General features: G+C 38.3%; 1 protein-coding gene across 1 annotated transcript; it reads right to left on the bottom strand.

The window, feature by feature from the left end:
* Positions 1-1,929: 1,929 nt before the first annotated feature.
* PLAAT1 (phospholipase A and acyltransferase 1) lies at positions 1,930-19,097 on the bottom strand. The gene is made up of 4 exons (XM_087439843.1): positions 19,032-19,097; positions 12,630-12,768; positions 8,755-9,023; positions 1,930-2,067 (listed from the first exon to the last, which is right to left on the bottom strand). Exons 2-4 carry the CDS (start codon positions 12,766-12,768, stop codon positions 1,966-1,968), a joined length of 510 nt encoding a protein of 169 aa, XP_087295969.1. The 5' UTR covers positions 19,032-19,097; the 3' UTR covers positions 1,930-1,965.
* Positions 19,098-19,679: the final 582 nt, after the last annotated feature.

A 19,679-nucleotide genomic window follows, 5' to 3' on the forward strand; every position in this document is an offset into this window, starting at 1 on the left:
GGAGACATCCAGAGTTCTCTAGATAGGTTTGACTTGAGGATCCTCGGGAGGTCTGTCCCTAATTCTGCTCTCTCTCCCATCTGTCAGTGGTGTAATGCCACCACACCCAAGTCTCCTGCTTCGGGTTAAGATCTGCCTTCCGCAGTCATCCTTTATTGAGAGGTAAGCAGACCTTGAGCAAGGTAACACATTAAGCTGCTGCCAATCTCACCCTAATTTGACAATACTAGAAAACTGCTCATTTTTGGCTATTACTTGAGAGCAGGACATAAAAGGAACAGGAAACTGAATTTAGAATTAAAATGAAGGGATAATTCTGGATCATGGTAACCAGCAGGAGACATTCACACGTCCCAGAGGACCAGTGGAGGAAGAGAGAGTTGGGGGGTTATGTGGAGACAGAGTTGGAGCCATAAGAAAAGCAAAGATTAGGCAGGAAGCAAGGAAGGAAGAGAGACGGGGTCTCTACTGGCCCTGATTGCAGCACATGACCCCTTCTATTATCATTACTCTCAACCCTGCAAGTAGATTGTAGAGTATTTCTGGCCCTGGAGTAAAATCTATATCAGTTTAATAGGTCCAAGACTTCTATGGAGTTTTCTGCTTAGTTACTTTATCTAAGTATTCCTAGTTCCTCATTGCACCCTTTTCCCCCAATATTTACTTGAACTTTTTCTTTATTTAATGCCATGCTCTTAATGATGGCACAAGAAGGATGTCGTTGGCCGGTAGTGCAGTTTGTAGGTTAATGTTACAAGGTCTGATATAATCCTAGGGTATGGAGACCTGCATCCACTTTTCCCCACCTGCTGCCAACAGGAATTTCACTGGAAAGGTATTAAAAAGTAGTTTGTTTCAGGGCCGGGCGGTTGGCATAGCGGTTAGGTGCGTGCACTCTGCTGCGGCGGCCCAGGGTTCGCAGGTTCGGATCCTGGGCTTGTGCCGATGCACCACTTGTTAAGCCATGATGTGGTGGTGTCCCACATAAAGTAGAGGAAGATGGGCACGGATGTTAGCCCAGGGCGGGTCTTCCTTAGCGAAAAGAGGAGGATTGACAACAGATGTTAGCTCAGGGCTAATCTTCCTCACACATACACACAAAAAAAGTAGTTTGTTTCATTCAACACATGATCAATAAAATGCAAGCATAAAATCACAACACTCCTTGACTTATAGTAAAAGCCTTAAAAAGTAACATGGGATATTGTTTTCTAAATATGGCACCTTAAACCTACATTTAATGATCTCTTGCTAAGGTTAAAAAGGTCAAACCCTTGAAATACTTCAAAATCCAAAGGGACCAGTGTAGCACTGTAGAAGTAACAGCTCATTCTTGCTTGTCACACACTCCTGACAAATGAGTCGCTTCCAGGGAAATCACTGGATCTGAAACCCTGGAGCACGAAGCCCCTTCTCCTACCCCACCCCCCCATCTACACAGGAACAAGGAGATGGGTGCACACCCTCAGATGGTTTGTTAATGCAAGTTCCTCAAACTGTCTAACCAAATGCTGAATTTCCCAGTTTCTTTTCTGACCAGAAAAGGAATATGAATTTAGACGTCAACCCTAACAATTTGGGGCTCTTACCTTTCTTTTTTCAAAATCCCATATAAATGGCTCTTCATCCCTCTGACAAATACAAAATAGCCACCCTCAGGGAAAAGGAAAACAATATTTATAGTAGAAGATAAACTACGATGTGATTTTGTTAAGATCCTCTGCTGGCTCACTCAAAGGGCTACGGCTTCTTGTTCAAGCTGCCACAGCAAATCTATGCTAGTAGGGGGAAAAACTTCCTTGGATCGGTGATGAGATGATATCAGTGAGCAATTTATTAAAGAGCCTGCCATCCGTCATTGGAATTGGGAACAATAAGGATGCATTGAAAATAAGTATTCATCCCAGGTTGGGTTCCCCCCCCCCCCCCAATGTCCTTCAGTTCCAATATGTCTTCAGTAAACTGTTAATAGTAGTTCGTTCTGTGTCTTTTTGGAAACAAGCCCAGCAGTGAGAAGGCACCAGCAGCAGCTGTCACAAACCCAATGGTACTTATTGCTCGGTTGGCCTATAAGGAAACAAGAAATAAACAAAAAACACATCTTATTCTACAGGCATCTCAGAGTCCTAAGCTCAAGTTTTAGCTTGTTTCCTAAACCAAAGACTCGTTTGAGTGCACAATGGATAAATGTAAAGCTCCATGCAAAGTTAAAATTCTATACGAAGATGAGCAAAGTTCTAATTTTTATAATGATGACAAAGATATAAATACACATAAGTATAATTTCTCATATTTATATAGCCTTTGGTGGTTTATAGACTCATTATGCCACAATTCCTAATAATCATCATAGTACACCTGGGAGGTAGCTTTACTCTTGTTTTGCAAGATCTGAGAAGTTATAAGTGATTTGCCCGAGGTCATACCACTGGGATATTTAGATATAGGTGGAGTTTTGAACTATGTGTTCCCTTCTACACAACCCCTACCCCCTAAACACACACTAGTTTGGATAGGTCTATACCAGGGTGAATATCTTGTGTGTGTGTGTGTGTGTGTGTGTGTCTGTGCCCGCACACCTGCATTTTCCCTGACTTAAGAATGTCTGTTAGCAAAATAATTTAGGGAAGTGATCTGAGCTAAATACTTGTAAGCTCTTATTTGGTAGATACAATTTCTATTCTGATAAACAAACTTCAAGAGAAGTCAATACTGATGTTAACTATCATGTCAAAAGTTAATTTCTCATGTAGACCAACCAAAATAAACCACTCTCAAGCTCAATTGTCCATAAAGGAGTTCAGACATTTATAGCTTTATGGGTATTAATCATCATCATGATGAGGGATCTAATGAATATTCATGGTTTTCATGGCACTCAACTAATATTGCCTTCCATCTGCATGGGTTTGAGTGCAATTTTATGACCCAAAGGTCACATTTTGATGCTTCAGAGCCATCAGGTATTCTGGAAACAACCATTGTTCTCTGGGATTTAAGAATCAGGCTGTCAAATAAAGCAAAACATTTTTCCCAAATGACTCTGGGGACTAGCCCAAGTGCTGGAAAGCCTAACCCAGCTCACATCTGAGCACGCCCTCTGTCTAACCCACAGGCCTCCACCGCTGAGCCTGCCACCCCTATGTTACTGCCACACAATACTACCTCCCTAACTGCAGCTTCCCTGTTGGGAACTAGCAGCAAAGGCCATGGCCAGGAAAGAAGCGCAATGACAGGAGTGTCCCCTCCATTACACCATCCTGTGGTCTACAAAGACAAGGCCTGTAATTGTAACTCCCTGCCCTGCCACCATCCCCAGCTGCCAGGGAGAATGGCACTGGCAAACAACTGATGAATCCTATTTTAGTTTACAATTCTAATTTTGTTTGCTTGGTTTTTTATTTTATTTATAATTTTTAATTAGTCACTACCTAAGTTATTTTCCAGGAGAGAGTCAGAATTCACTGCAGCACAGAGTTCCCCACACAGCCCAGGGGGAGGAAAGAGGGGTGGGAGATACCAGATACAGGACAAAATTCCAAAGAGGGGCAGAGTCAATAATCAGACAGGGATCAAGGAATATCAATCAAGCTCAACCCGCTTAGAATGGTTAGAGGCAGATGCTGAGATCCTAACAAAGTCTGAAACAGGGAAATGTGCCAGGCAACAAAAAAATAGGAAGGTGCAATTGGTGTCTTTAAACAGAGGTGTCAAATGGCAGCAGGGTATAGCCCTGGGAAACTGGAAGGATTCCGTGGGTAGGGTGGCCCAGCTAGATGTAGACCCAACTCCCTCGGTATCCTTCAGCCACTAGAAACACAAGATGTGAGAGAAATCCCATAAATCTAAGAGGCCTAGGGAGGGGGCAGGCAACTTGACCCTAAACCAAAATCCCCTGAGGCCAGATGCAATTATAATAAAGCCACATCCAGCATGCAGTTTTCCAAATCCCAAACACGTATTTATTTCAAGCTGCATCCTAAATGGCAAAATCCCATGTAATGCAGACAATCCCTTAGAGTTATGTATAATGGGATCTGACCTGCAAGATTATAACATCCCAGGGTGTTCTTGGTGAACCAGCATGAACAAGAGCTTTTGCTTCACGGCTTACTTAGGATTATAGGATCACCAAATCCGACTCTGCACGCTTCATCCTTTACGGGGTTTCCTGTCTGTGGGCCATAATAACGGCCTCACTCTGAGGATCTATATGCCCAGTGAAACTGTTAGCTGAATCTGGAGCAGCTCTGTCCAGATATCAGTGTAGCTGGGTCACAGGTGACTGCAGGGTTTATCCAAATGCCTCTCCCCACGAGACTCTAAGGCTGCAGCGCCACGCGCTCAAGCACAGGCAGGGCGGGCTGTGCATCAGCTGCTCCGCGCCTGTTCCAGGGCGCTGCCGCCTTCCACAAAGACAGGCACATTTTAACAACTTGTTTAGACTAGCACAGTGAGAAATGTTGATTTTTGAAATTCTTAAACATACAGAAAAGAGAAGCCACGGACTGGGAGAAAACATTTGCAAGAGACAAATCTGATAAAGGACTATTACCCAAAATATGCAAAGAACTCTTAAAATTCAACAATAAGAAAATGAGCAAGCAACCCAATTAAAAAGTGGGCAAAAGATCTCAGGAGACACATCACCTAATATGATATGCAGATGGAAAATAAGCATGTGAAAAGATGCCCAATATCATATGTTTATAAGGAATCGCAAATTAAAACAACGAGATGCCACTATGTACTTATTAGAATGGCTAAATTCCAAAACGCTGACAACATCAAATGCTGAAGAGGATGTGGAGCAACAGGAACTCTCATTCACTGTTCGTGAGAATGCAAAATGGTACAGCCACTTTGGAAGACAGTTTGGCAGTTTCTTACAAAACTAAACATACTCTTACCATACAATCCAGCAATCACGCTCCTTGGTATTTACCCAAAGGAGTCGAAAACTTACATCCACACAAAAACCTGCACACAAATGTTTCTAGCAGCTTTATTCATAATTACCAAAATTTGGAAGCAAACAAGATGTCCTTCAGTAAGTGAATGTACATCCAGACAATGGAATAGTAGTCAGTGATAAAAAGAAATGAGCTATCAAGCTATGAAAAGACTTGGAGAAATTTTAAATGCATATTGCTTAGTATAATTTCAACCATATGATATTCCGGAAAAGGCAAAACTATGGAGACAGTAAAAAAGATCAGTGGTTGCTAGAAGTTTAGGAGGAAGGAGGGCTGAATAGGCAAAGCATAAAGGACTTTTGGGCCAGGGAAACTATTCTGTATTATACTATGATGATAAATACATGCCATTATACCTTTGTCAAAACCTATTCGAATGTACAACACAAAGAGTGAACCCTAATGTTAACTATTTCAGGGGAGGAAAAATTTTTCCTTTACCCATCTTAGATTCTCAGCCGAGGCTCTGTAATAAAAGACAGATTAACAAGAGAAAAACAAACAGAAGTTTATTAAAATGTACATCTCACATATACGTTGGAGAAACTCAAGGAAGAGTAACTCAGAGGTGGCTTCGTATTCTGGCTTATATAGCATCTTCAACAAAGAACAATTAATTTGTAGAGAAATGACAGGACAATGGAAAGTGGTTTTAGACTTCCAAGGGTGGAAATTGTGGGAAGGTAAACATACAGGAAACTAAGGGTAGACAGAGGCTGGTAAGTAAAATTAGATTCCTCTGGTGCCCTCTCCAGGCTGATAAGTGTCTTACCTTAACCCCAGGTTGTCCCCAATGATTAACTTTTGTCCTTCCTGGTACAGAGCGGAGGAGAGACACCTTTGAAAATCAATGTCCTCTTTTAAGCTAATAGGGGGAGGAATAAAAGCAGGAAGCTTTCTTATATCTGCTTCTTCTCAGTTGCCTTCAGCTCAAAATAACCCTTACGCCAAGGTGACATATTTTGAGGTGGTATATTCTGGTTTCCTTCACTATTGACTTTGGTTGATAATGATGTGTCAATGTTGGTTCACCTTTTGTAACAAACATACCACACTGGTGTGGGATGTTGATGGCTATGTATGTGTGTGTGGTTGAGAGGAGCGGGGTGGGGTACGTGGGAACTCTATACTTTTAGCTCAGTTCTGCTGTAAACCTAAAACAGCTCTAAAAAAATAAAGTCTATTCATTTTTTAAGAAAGTTTTTTTTTTAATAGAACAATGAAGAAAAAGAAAGATAGGGTCACAATCCTTCCATCTTTCTCTTTTACGCATTTACAGGTTTTTAAATTAGAGGAAGTACATAGCCCTTCCCAAGAAAACTGCTCTAAGCTCAGGACCCCTAAACCTTAAGGCGACCCAAAAAACTCATCTAATACTAGCTGTTATTAGTATTAATACTACTGATTATTGATAATAATAAAAATAATCCAAGTGTTGTAGTTTCTGTTAGATCAACAGAGATTTTATTAAAGAGTGCCAACAAAGATCCATAAAAATCCTAAAACGTAGCAATTAAAAATGATATCCATCTAAGGCACGCCATTTAGGGGGATGGATAATATGTAATACATTATGCTAAGAGACTTCAAATACCTCCTATAATCTTCAAAACAATGAAGTTTATAGATTAGGAAACTGATAAACAATGTGCCCAATGTCAGACAGCTCATCAGTGGTGAAGACAAGGTTCTAACTCAGGTCAGCAGAATTTCAAAGCTCAGGTGAGTTCTTAAGGCTGTGCACCATCGTCATCGGAACCTTCTAGAGAACAGTTCTACTAGTTGTCGAAGAATAATTAATTTTTCACGGGTTTTGATTCTGGGTAGGAAAGGTGAGAAGATGATGAATTGCAAGTGAGAGTCACAGCAAGGAGACGGTTCTAATTCCTTTTTATTTAGCCACATTTAAAAAAAATTGCTGATTGAGTGCAGTGGACAACTTTATCATTAACAAAGGAGAGGGACGGAATTTATTTCCTAGTTATATCACTAGTTTTCAATGCAAAGGTGAGCAGGAATTTGTACGTATATCCCCTGTGTTCTGGCTCAGAAGCAATTTATTGTTACATGTGAATAGAACATTCATTATGTTAATATATCTGCTAATAATAAATTTCCAAGGAAATTATTTCCAAATGAAAACAAATGTTTCCTTTCACTATGTTCTGTCTCTCACTTTCCCAAGCTTTCGTGAGAAGAATTGTAACCTCATTCCTCAGAACAGATGATTATATAACTGATCCACCATTTCAAGATACTGGGAGGCTTTATATATTCATTCTCTTATATCACTTTAGTAAATCTTTAGGTTAAAACATCAGTGATGGAATTGGATTGGCGGGACGATAGAAAAACAGCAATTGAACCAAGTGTGCTTTTAGTTAGGAATCTGCCATACTATAAAATAGTGGTAGTAAATGACAAGAATGCAAGCTACTTTAAAAATAACGTCAATTAATCCATTAAAAATCATCCAAAAGCTCAGTAAATCAAAGGATCTACTTAAAAGCCAAAAATTTCAAGGAGATGGAAGATATTTACAAACTCACAAAGATATGTCATCAGTTGGCCTCTGTCAGCTAATGGAAAAGAATCTCAGAATTACCATCTATGTTTTTGGCAAATGAACTTCCACTCAAAAAAGTCAACATTCTCTTCAGCATATTCTTTTTAGTATATGAGGTTACTGATTTGAGATTGCTGTATGGTGGGGTAATGGGAAAAAAATGGACGGAACATAATGAAAGGGCAATAAGACTGACAAAAAGCTATGGTCTTACTTCTCCAAAGAAGATATACCGATGGCCAATAGGCACATGAAATGATGTTCAACATCACTAATCATCAGGGAAATGCAAATCAAAACAACACTAAGATATCACCTCATGCCCGTTAGAATGGCTATAATCACCAAGACAAAAAACAACAAATGTTGGAGAGGATGTGGAGAAACGGGAACCCTCATACACAGCTGGTGGGAATGCAAACTGGTGCAGCCTCTAGGGAAAACAGTATGGAGATTCCTCAAAGAATTGAAAACAGAAATACCCTATGATCCAGCTATCCCACTACTGGGAATCTATCCAACGAACCTGAAATCAACAATCCAAAGAGGCTTATGCACCCCTGTGTTCATTGCAGCATTATTCACTATAGCCAAGAAGTGGAAGCAACCTAAGTGTCCCTCAACTGATGACTGGATCAAGAAGACGTGGTATATATATACAATGGAATACTACTCACTCATAAAAAAATACAAAATTGTCCCATTTGCAACAACATGGATGGGCCTGGAGGGTATTATGTTAAGTGAAATAAGCCAGAAAGAGAAAGACAAACACTGTATATCTCACTCACATGTGGACTATAAATTAACACATGGACACAGAAAACTGTATTGTGGTTACCAGGGGCAATGGGTATAGCGGGTGGGCACAAGGGGTGAAGGAAGACATATATATGGTGATGGACAAACAAAAATGTACAACCCAAAATTTCGCAGTTATAAACTATTAAAACATCAATTAATAAAAAAAAAAAGCTACGGTCTTGAGTCTGCTTCAAGCCCCTTCTAGCCCCAAATTCATGATATCCATGTTCTAGTCTCAGTTTGGTCATTAATTTACTGCATGACCTTGGACAACTCAATTCCTTCTTTGTCCTTCAGTGTTCTCATATTGTTCTTTTCATTTTGCTGGAGGCCTGGGAACCTTACAATAGTCAGTAGTTATTATTTTCCCAATGTAAGAAACTTACATATCTCCTAAAGAAAACTCACCTGCTCTGAAAGTCCTTCTCCATAGCGAAGCAAAGTCACAAAATGCTCACAGTTGTTGACAAATATGTCATACTCCACCTCCTGTCCAATAATAAACTCTGACCGTTGTATGACTTCTTCCACAGGGAGAGGTGGGTATATTTCATCGTATTTATTGTTTATTCTATATGTATCATTTCCCACAACATCCTTCAACAGCTGCATCTTCACCAGGGCCTTTCTGCTGAATACAGACTTGGCACTTGTAAATGCTGCAGGAACGCAGTCCTCTATAAGGAAAATTCTGGTTAACAAGATATAGTGACCCAGCCCAGGGAATTCTAATGCCATCTAAAGACTTTGGAAGTGCTGGATGACTAAACCCAGCTCTGTTCCTAACTTATTATCACACCAGCAACCACTTAATCCTACCAGCCTCAAGTATTCATTCTGTAATGTATCAATAACACTTACTCAATACTGTATGAGTGAGAATATAAGAAAAATTTTTGAAAATTTATGTCTCCCCATAGAACAAATTGGGTGAGAAAACTCTACCCATTCTTGAGGAATAAGTTCTCTATCAATCAGTATGATTATTAGAGATCTTGGTATATGTTTCTAACATACTATAGATAAGACCATTGTCCACTTTTTCTATAAAATAGGCTCTTTTTCAGCATCTGAACCCTTCCAAGCTAATATCATTGGGCTGTAGCAGTAGTGCATTATGATAGGTAGGCTCGTCCTAGCATCTAAATTGCACTCCTTACCCCTACCTCCACTTTTTACATTTATTCTTTCAATCAGGTTCAATTTGGGTCCAATTTGAAACCTTCACGGTACCCCAGTGTTCTGAGGGGTCAGCTAGGGTTAGGCTGGTGTCCTGCTTTTGTCTTGCCAGTTCCTTTGGCTAAGGAACTAAGTCCTGAACCTGAACCTAATATAGTGGACACTGTCTGCTAGATGTGGCCCCATGCTGTACCCTACCCACCTGTTACAATGCCCCAAGCCCCACCACTCCACCTTACCTGCCTCTATCCATAAGCATTTGCCTAGACTGCCAGAAACCTTTGTTTCTGGCCTACCATTGTCAGTATCTGAGGCTGGACTGATGATTCCTCAGGGTTCAGTCTAACACCAGGATCCGGGTCCTTCTCCATCTGCACAAGACTGCTACGGTTGGCCATTGTTCAAGTAAATCATGAGAGGAAGGGTCTCTATATAACCAGTGTTTAGACACTTTCCCCTTTAGTAATAACTAAAAGCAAACTTTCTTTTCCACTCCTTTTCTTTTCTATCTCTCAAGCTTCTTTTCACTGCAGCAGCATTTCCAGTTAACACACTGAAAGTTCTTACACGTTACAAGTTCTAAGAGCACATATATCCTAGTTAGAACTACTAAACTTTTTTTGTGCTAGTCTGATGAAATCAATCTACAGATGAGGAAACTGAAGCTCAGAGAGGTGAACTGGCTTCTAAATTATCACAGGAGTAGTTAAGCACGGAAACAGGAATTGAGTTTCTGTCCACAGGATCAAAGCTCAGTGCTTGAACCACATTCCTATGGAGCTTAAGACATGAAAATAAGGAAACAGCACCAAAACTTAATCTTGTTTTCCAGATGTGAAAACTGCAGTGATAATGTAGAGAATTGCTTAGTGTTAATCACTAGATTCTGCAGGAACTAATGGCTCAGTATCATAGATGTCATTTTATTTGCTATTTCCATTTCCAATATTCTAGAACAAGAGGCAAATACTCAAAATGCTGACAAAACCACTTCATTAAAAATTCTCAGAAGTTCCCAAGAAAGTAAGACTTAGGCCTATAAACACCTCTCTTTAGAGCTATCTCGAGGAAAAAATAACTGGCTATTTATTATTTGCATACATTTTTTCCTAATAAATAAACTGATTTGTGCTTATTTCTAAATATTTAGAAAATACTGAAAAATACAGCATAAACATGTAAATATAAATCACCTATTATCCCACCACCTAGAAATAACTACTACTATTATTTTGATGTACTTCTATTATGTCTTTTATTAACACGTGTATAGATGCATGTATGTGTGGGCATTCATTTATGTATGTATTATTTCTTTGCAAACTGGGTATCATATTGCATATTGAATTTCTATAAACAAATATTTATATTTATTTTCAAATAAATATTATTTCAAGATCATCTCTCATGTAATTGGACATGTCCAGAAATATGATTTTTAATGGCTGTTGTTGTGGCTTTTGGTTTTGTCTATCTCTCTCTCCATCCCACCATTGCCTCTTTCTTTCTGGCAAACACTCTGTCTAGGCCGATCATAGTTTCCCATTCTCCTCAGCACAGAGATGGTCCAGTGGTGGGCATGGGGCCCCCATTGGACCAATTAATATTGTTCTCCATGATTTTTTTAACTGCAACAGGCACGGATTAGCTCTCTCTTTTGTTAGGTCACAAGACTCTAAGAGTGAGAGCCTAAAGACACTGATGGTCATCAGTTTAGCTTCTCAGAGAGACATAGCCTGAGAGAATGAAGACACAGAGAGAAAAAAAAGCAGATGTGAGACAGAGAGTCTTGATAGTGTTCAAACCCCTAGATCCAAGCATCCCTGAGGACAGCACCATCTCTACCCTTTCTGCATTTTCCCTCAGTAAGGCAATGAATTTGCCTTTTTACTTCTGCTAATCTGAGTTTGATTTCTGTTACCTGCAAGTAAAGAATTCTGTCAAACACAGATACCTAATATTTTGTGGCTAAATCATAATTCATTTAACTATTCCCCTATTGCACATTAAGCCATTGTCTATTTTTTAAACCATTATAAATGAGATAGAAGTGATACTCTTATACAGAAATGTTAGTCTATATCTCTATAAATATTTCCAAAGAAGAGACTCACAGAAATATAGTTACAGGGTCAGAGTATATGAATTCCTTAAGACTCCTAACATGTATGTGATTGTTAAATTGTTTTCGTGAATGATTTTATCAACTTATATTTCTATCAACAATATACTTATGTTCATTTCATTATATCCTTATCAACACTGATTGTTATCATTTTTTAATCTTCACTAATGTGACAGGCATAAAATTTGTCATTTTATTTTACAATTCCTAGATGACTCAAGAGTTGAAACTTGGAAAGATGAGTATTGGCTCTTGCTTTTCTTCTTCTACAAACTGTTCACAATTTTTTACCCATTTGTTTGTTGGGATCTGGGTGTTTGCTGTCCCCTTGGCCTGAGAAAACTCTTTCCCCAAATATCATCTGCCTGGTTTCCTCACCTCTTTCAAGTTGTTCCTCAAATGTTACTTTCTTATGAGATTTTCCTCACCACCTCATTTAAAATTGCAGCACCCCCAAATCCTCAGCACTTCCTATCCTGCTTCTCCAGTTTATGTTTTCCATATCACTTATCTCTATTCTAACATTGCTTTCTACATTTTGTCCATGATCTCCCTCTCTCCACTAGCATGTAAGCTCTACCATGCAGGGAGAGGTTTATGTATCCCCAGCAACTAGAATAGCATTTGGCACATACTGGGTAATCAATAAATAGATATTCAATGACATGAAATAACTGTGTGATATATAAAGACATTGAATCTTGTCATGTTTGTGGCGAATATTTTCCCCAGTTGATTTACTTTTTAATTGTGATTTTTTTTTTAATCCAGAGGTTTTAAATTTTAGTGTTAATTGATCTTTATGATTTCTTCAATGCCACTTTGGTCTTAGAATGTCTTTTCTAAACCTAGATCAGCTAGATTTATCTATTTTCTATGTTTTATTTCTATTTTGTTTTGTTTTATGATTTTGTTGATGATTCTATCTTATATCAAAAAAACTAAAAAGCTCCCAAGAACCAGTGGAAACAAACTTTACCTAGAGGTGCTATGTTGATAACGTAACCATCACCCAAGTACAGCGCCCAGTGCTGATAGCCAGGACGAAACACTTCAATCAAGTCCCCTGGCTGGGGGTTACCAGGGTAGGTCAAGCTAAGGCAATCGTTAAACGCCATCTGCAATGACAGACACACAGAAGATCTAGCTGATACAATTTGCCAAGAGAAAATCAGTTTAAGACTTCCATAGGCACACAGGGGTACAAAATTGATTGGGCTTGCATTCCTTATTAAAGAATTAGACTCACACCACTGTCCTTTACTTTGAATGATTCCAACTCTGAATTACACGTACACAAGTGGACAAATGGAGAAAGAACTGGTCTGCTGTTGTTTAATTTTCTACAACAATGCTTCTCATCCTGATCAACTCCAGTGCTCCTTAATTATAATAAGCATTTTATAATTCTCTCTAAATCCAGAAATTCATGGGTAATATAATTTACCTATACATAAAATTTCAAAACTATTAATATAATGCCCTATTTTGAATAAAAAAGGAAGTAAATTTATAGTAATATCTGTTTTACTATGTAAATGCTCAGTCCACGACTACAGAAAAAGATATAATAAAGTGTCTACATGCTTGCATTTACTTAGCATGAAAAAGTCAGGATCTAGAAGCAGAAGATGAGAAGTCTTTCAGCCTCTCATATAGCAGCATAGTAAAATCAAAGAGCAGAGACATGGCTGGGCACCAATATTCTGTACAAAAAACACTTTGCATTTCAAAACTTACTCTGTCATTTAATTTAAGCAGAGATAAGGTCCAGGCTTGGATGAGTGTCCAGCAAGATATCAGGCATACTACAGGATACAAGACATTTCTTCCTTATGCCACACTGTGCTGTGCGTGTCTGAGCACTCTGGCCTCCACCCACAAAATATCAGTAAATGTCCTTTGTCATTGTGACAACCACACACACCCCCACAGATTTCCACCACTCTGCTACTGCCCACTTACTGTCGATTCCTCACTTATTGATTTCAGAAACAATGCAAGGTGGTCATCATAGAAGTGGGATAACTTGGAAGGCTGAGGAGTTCATCATAATGATAAATATGTCTGAAAATTCTAAGTTTGGTGAGTTATTTTTTCCTTTTAAATCAATAGTTTTTAGAAAGAACATATAAGTCTCTGACAGTTGATTTTTATGGAAGGTTACGTTTTCCGTGTATGGCATAGAATCAGAATGACTCAGCAAGAGGAAGTTATGTACATTCATTGATAATCAAAAGGGGATTTAATGCTATATCCACGTTGAATCTCTAATTGACAACAGAGTGTTCCTCATCATCTCTCACTCTAATATAGCTATGTACATTCATTTACAAAATAAATCCAAGTGCCAGAAAGGGGAAGTTCCAAATCATCTAAATTATAATTATAATAGCATAGGATAAGGACTTGGGAATACAGACTACCATTTTCCTGGCACTTGAAAAGTCTTTTTTACAACAACTAATATTGGGAGGGTGTTTTCCCAAGTATGAGTATGCCATCTGTTGAAAACTTCAATGATCACACTGTCACAGAAATGTGGCCAAATGTAAGCTATCCATCTGTTGAAAAATAACTATAAAAACAACTTTATGGAAACATTAAGTCTAACCACCCTCTCAAATATGTTCGAATCTTATTAATATAGCAGTTCACAATTTGGCCACGTGGGTACTAAAAGGAAAAATAGACAATATACAATGATATAAACAAACACATTTTCCATGAATAGCAATCAGCAAGCACACACAGCTGCCTACCAGAATTCAGAGACCTAGCCAAGCTTAGAATAATAACCATCATTTGAACAGTGACCACTTTGTCGTCTAACATTTTTTTTCCAAATGCACTATCTCAATTAACCCTGTTTAATTTTTTAAAAACCTACAACTATTTGAGTTTACTATGTTATCATCTCATTTTAGATAAAAAGGTATAGTAGCAAATGCGAACTTCTTGAAAATATTCACCAAAGTCCTTATAAAATATAGAGGGGAAAAGAACTAGACTAGGTGTTAAAGATGTGAGCTTTTGCCTCAGGTCTTCCACTTGTTACCTGCTAGTTCTGTCTCTTTGGGCAAGTCATTCAAACTGTTTGAGTCTCAGTTTCCTCATTTTGAAGGCAGGCGTAAGAATATAGGGCTGACTTGTTTTTCTCAAAAAGTTGTTGCAAGATATCTTTCATGAACTGACTGAAAGCTGTTACAAGTGCTTTGTGAACTGGCAAAAGCCACCCAGGTGAGTTGTAAGAGAGAAGTGGCTGTTTGTAAAGGCTGAGATATCAGTTTATGGCTTATATGTGATTTTAGTTCCTAATCCTCTCTTTCAGCCATGACAATTCTGAGGAATGAATGATTCCACTGCAAAATTGTAATATATTTAGCACATTTTCAATTCTGACATATAGTTCATTAACTGTTTTATGGAGCGTAAGCTAACTGATTTCATGAAGCCTATCATATTTGGAAAGAAAGATGACAGGATAACAAGGGAAACATTTCCTATGAGTAACCTCTCAAGAAACAAAGAGAGGAGACTGAAGGCTAATATGTAAGAGGAACAGTGAGTTCTGACACTAAACACTCAGAATCACAGCAATTTACTGAAGACAGGTACTTCAGATGTTATCTAATCCACTGCTCTCCAAACTTGTTTTTATCAGCGGGGCCCTGTATCAAACCAAGTATCAGATGGACCCACAAAAATACAAAACACAAAAAGCAGCCTCACCCTGGATGAAGTCAGGGAGGGGCGGGAGAGCCCCTTTTGCTCCTCATTGCTGCTGCTACTGAGGCTTCCTGGGACCCCAGAACATCTAGGAATGGAGCCTGGAAATCTGAATAACACCCACGTAGTCCCAGTACAACCCCCTCACTCTCAAGAGAGAGCAAACAGAACCAGGCAGGTAGTTTGACTTGCCCAAGGTCATATGCTAATCTAAGTATTTTCAACAAGTGTTGTTGGAGCAATTGGACATTCATTGCCACAAAAAGAACCTCAACCTAACTCTCACACTTTATACCAAAAATAATTCAAAATGGATCATGAACATAAATGTAAAATGTAAAACTATAAAACATAGGGGAAAAAAACATGGATGAGAAAATCCTCAGACTCTAGGGTAGGCAAAGAGTTCTTAGACTTGATACTAAAAATACTATCCATAAAAGGAAAACCTGACAAATTGATGCCCTAAAAATTAAAAGCTTTTGCACTACAAAAATATCCTGTTAAAAGGACAAAAAGACAATCTACAGAGCAGGAGAAAACATTTGTAAAACACATATCTGAGAAATGACTAGTATTAAGAACATATAAAGACTTCTCAAAACTCCACAGTAAAAAAGCAAAGGATATAATTAGAACATGTGCAACAGACATGAAGACATATTTCATCAAAGAAGAGACACAGATGTCAAGTGAGCCATGTCAAACATCATTAGCCATTTAGGAAATGCAGATTAAAACCATGATGAGACAGCACTACACACCTACCACTACAGCTAAAATAAAAAATACCAACAGAAGATATTGGCAAGGATGCAAAGTAATTGGATCACTCTTTCACTATGGGTGAGAATATAAAATGGTACTGTCACGCCAGAAGGAGTCTGTCAATTTCTCTGACAACTTAGCTTGTAACTACCATATGATCCAGCAATTGTACTCCTAACCATTTTCCCCAGAGATTGAAGACAATGAGGACTTATATTCAGCCAAAGCAATCTGGAGAAAGAAGAAGAAAGCTGGAGGTATCATGCTTCCATATTCCAAACTATACTACAAAGCTACAGTAATCGAAACAGCATGGTACTGGCACAAAAACAGACACTTAGATCAATGGAACAGAATAGAGAGCTCAGAAATAAACCCACGCTTATATGGTCAATTAATCTACAACAAAGGAAGCAATAATATACAATGGGGAAAAGACAAGTCTCTTCAATAAATGATGTTGGGAAAACTGGACAGCTACATGCAAAAGAATGAACCTGGGAGGGCCGGCCTGGTGACATAAAGGTTAAATTCGCACGTTTCGCTTCGGCAGCCTGAGGTTAGTCAGTTCAGATCCTGGGCATTGACCTACTCACTGCTCATCAAGACATGCTGAGGCAGCATCCCACATATAAGAGCTACAACACTACAACTATGATACACAACTATGTACTGGGCTTTGGGGAGGAAAAAAAGAAAAACAGGAAGATTGGCAACAGATGTTAACACAGGGTCAATCTTCTTTAAAAAAAAGATTTAAATGGCTTTAAAAAAGAAAAGAATGAAGCTGGACCACTTTCTTACACAATATACAAAAATAAACTCAAAATTGATTAAAGACTTAAATGTGAGGCTTGAAACCATAAAACTCCTAGAAGAAAACATAGGCAGTAAGCTCTTTGATATTGGTCTGAGAAATATCTTTTGGATCTGTTCCTCAGGCAAAGGAAACAAATGCAAAAATAAACAAGTGGGATTACATCAAACTAAAAAGCTTTTGCATAGCAAAGGAAACCATCAACAAAACAAAAAGGCAACCTACTGAATGGGAGAAGACATTTGCAAACCGTATGTCTGATAAGGAGTTAGTATCCAAAATATATAAAGAACTCATACAACTCAGTATCAAAAAAAAACCAAACAATCCAATAAAAAAATGGGCAGAGGATCTGAATAGACATTTTTCCAAAGAAAACACACAGAGGGCCAACAGACACATGAAAAGATGCTCAATATCACTAACCATCAGGGAAATGCACATCAAAACCACAATGAGCTATCACTTCACACCTGTCAGAATGGTTGCTATCAAAAAGACAACAACTAACAAGTGTTGGCGAGGATGTGGAGAAAAGAGAACCTCGTGCACTATTGGTGGGAATGTAAATTGGTGCAGCCACTATAGAAAACAATATGGAGGTTCCTCAAAAAGTAGAACTACCATACTGTCCAGTAATTCCACTTCCAAGTATTTATCCAAAGAAAACGAAAACACTAATTTGAAAAGATATATGCACCCCTATGTTCATTGCAGCATTATTTACAACAGCCAAGATATGGAAGCAATCTAAGTGTCCATTGATAGATGAATGGATAAAGAGGATGTGGTATATATATATACCATGGAATACTACTCAGCTGTAAAAAAGAATAAAATCTTGCCATTTTCAACAGGGATGGACCTAGGGGGTATTATGCTAAGTGAAATAAGTCAGACAGAGAAAGACGAATATCATACGATTTCATTTATATGTGGAATCTAAAAAACAAAACAAATGAACAAACAAAACAAAACAGAAACAAACTCATAGATACAAAGAACAAACTGATGGTTGCCAGAGAGGAGAGAGCAAGAGGATGGGCGAATAGGTGAAGGGGATTAAGAGGTATAAACTTCCAATTATAAAATAAATAAGTCACAGGGATGTAATGTGTAGCATAGAAAATATAGTCAATAATATTGTAATAACTTTGTATGGTGACAGATGTTACTAGACTTATCACGGTGATCGTTTTATAATGTACATAAATGTCAAATCACTATCTTGTACACCTGAAACTAATATAATATTGTATGTCCACTATACTTTAATTAAAAAAAGTTGACTAGCATAGTCAAGAAATGGATCCTAAGAGATATAATTTTTAATTTATAAATATACATTTTAAAAATGTAAATAAAAATGTAACTTTACTAAAGGAAATTTTATTTAATAAAATAGTGCTTCTGAATTTGAAAAAAAAAGACTTCTATTCACACAAAAACCTGCTCATGATTGTTTGACTTAGCTTATTCACAACAGCCCACAACTGGAAACAATCCAGATGACCTTCAATGGGTGAATAATTAAACCGTGGTAGAGCCATACCATGAAACATTACTATGGAAGAGAGGAACAAACTATTGATACACGCTACAAGCTGCATGAATCTCCAGAGAACTACGCTGAGTGAAAAAAGCCAATACCAAAAAGTTACATACTTGATGATTCTATTTATATAACATTCTTGAAATGACAAAATTATACAAATAAAGAACAAATGGTGGTTCCAGGGGTTAAAGAAGTGGTGAGAGGGAACCAGGTGCCCTATAAAAGGGCAACATGAGGCATTCTAGTGGTGATGGAAGTGTTCTGCATCGTGACTGTGTCATTGTCTGTTTCCTGGTTGTGATATTGTACTGTAGTTTTGCAAGATGCTACCATTGGGGGAAGCCGGGTAAAGGGTACAAGGGATCTCTCTGTATTATTTCTTACAACTGCATGTGAATCTACAATTACCTCAGAATAAAAAATTTAATTAAAAAAAAAGAGACCAATGCTATTTTTTCTACAGACTACAGAAGAGGATCAATATGTGAAAGTTATACTGAAGCAGTTTTTACCTGTATATGAGGAAAATTTTCCTTTCGCTGAAGGCGATCCAACAATGGAATGGAGCACCTTGTGCAGACAGCAGTCTCTGTCAGAGGGAATGTGTAAACACAGTCAGGGTTGATAAAAATAAGATCTCCATGGTGTGGAGGAAGTTAGGGTAAGGGGGCCTTCTAAGGTCCCTGCAACTCTAAAGTTCTCTCTCATTCTATTTCCCAAAAACTGTGTTGGTGTAATCCTCAAATCAATACCATAAAGCAGACATAATTATTTCCCCCATTTTAAAAATGAGGCACCTGACATTCACAACAGTTCAGGAACTCATCCAAAGTCACACAGCTGGAAAGGGTAGAACCCACACCTGGACTCGGATGGGTCTACCTCCACGATCAACTCCAACCATAACTGCTCCTCCCCTGCACACTCTTCTGTCTCTTTTGCTGACGTTTCTGCAGCACTTCTCACATGTTGTTAGACTGGTTAGCAACTGTGAGCTAATTATTATGACCACCATTTTAGAGATGAGGAAACTGAGACTCAGATGAGTTAAGTGTCAGACATAAAGCCACACGGGTAGTAAGTGACAGAAATAGAAATCAATTGCAGGTCTGTCTTCTTACTCCAGATGCCATGTTCCTTCTTTATATCACCGATTAACA

This window comes from Ceratotherium simum, chromosome 15, assembly GCF_057802395.1.
Source record: "Ceratotherium simum simum isolate JZ-2026a chromosome 15, ASM5780239v1, whole genome shotgun sequence".
Classification (NCBI taxonomy): Eukaryota; Metazoa; Chordata; class Mammalia; order Perissodactyla; family Rhinocerotidae; genus Ceratotherium; species Ceratotherium simum.

Bases quoted from the DNA above. Each gene is read 5' to 3' on its own strand.
- PLAAT1 (XM_087439843.1), bottom strand. From the start codon at position 12,768: ATGGCGTTTAACGATTGCCTTAGCTTGACCTACCCTGGTAACCCCCAG. The intron at 9,024-12,629 runs GTAAAGTTTGTT...TTTTCCTTATAG, and splicing joins TATCAACATAGCACCTCTAG to AGGACTGCGTTCCTGCAGCA. The intron at 2,068-8,754 runs GTGAGTTTTCTT...GTTTCCTTATAG, and splicing joins GAGAAGGACTTTCAGAGCAG to GCCAACCGAGCAATAAGTAC.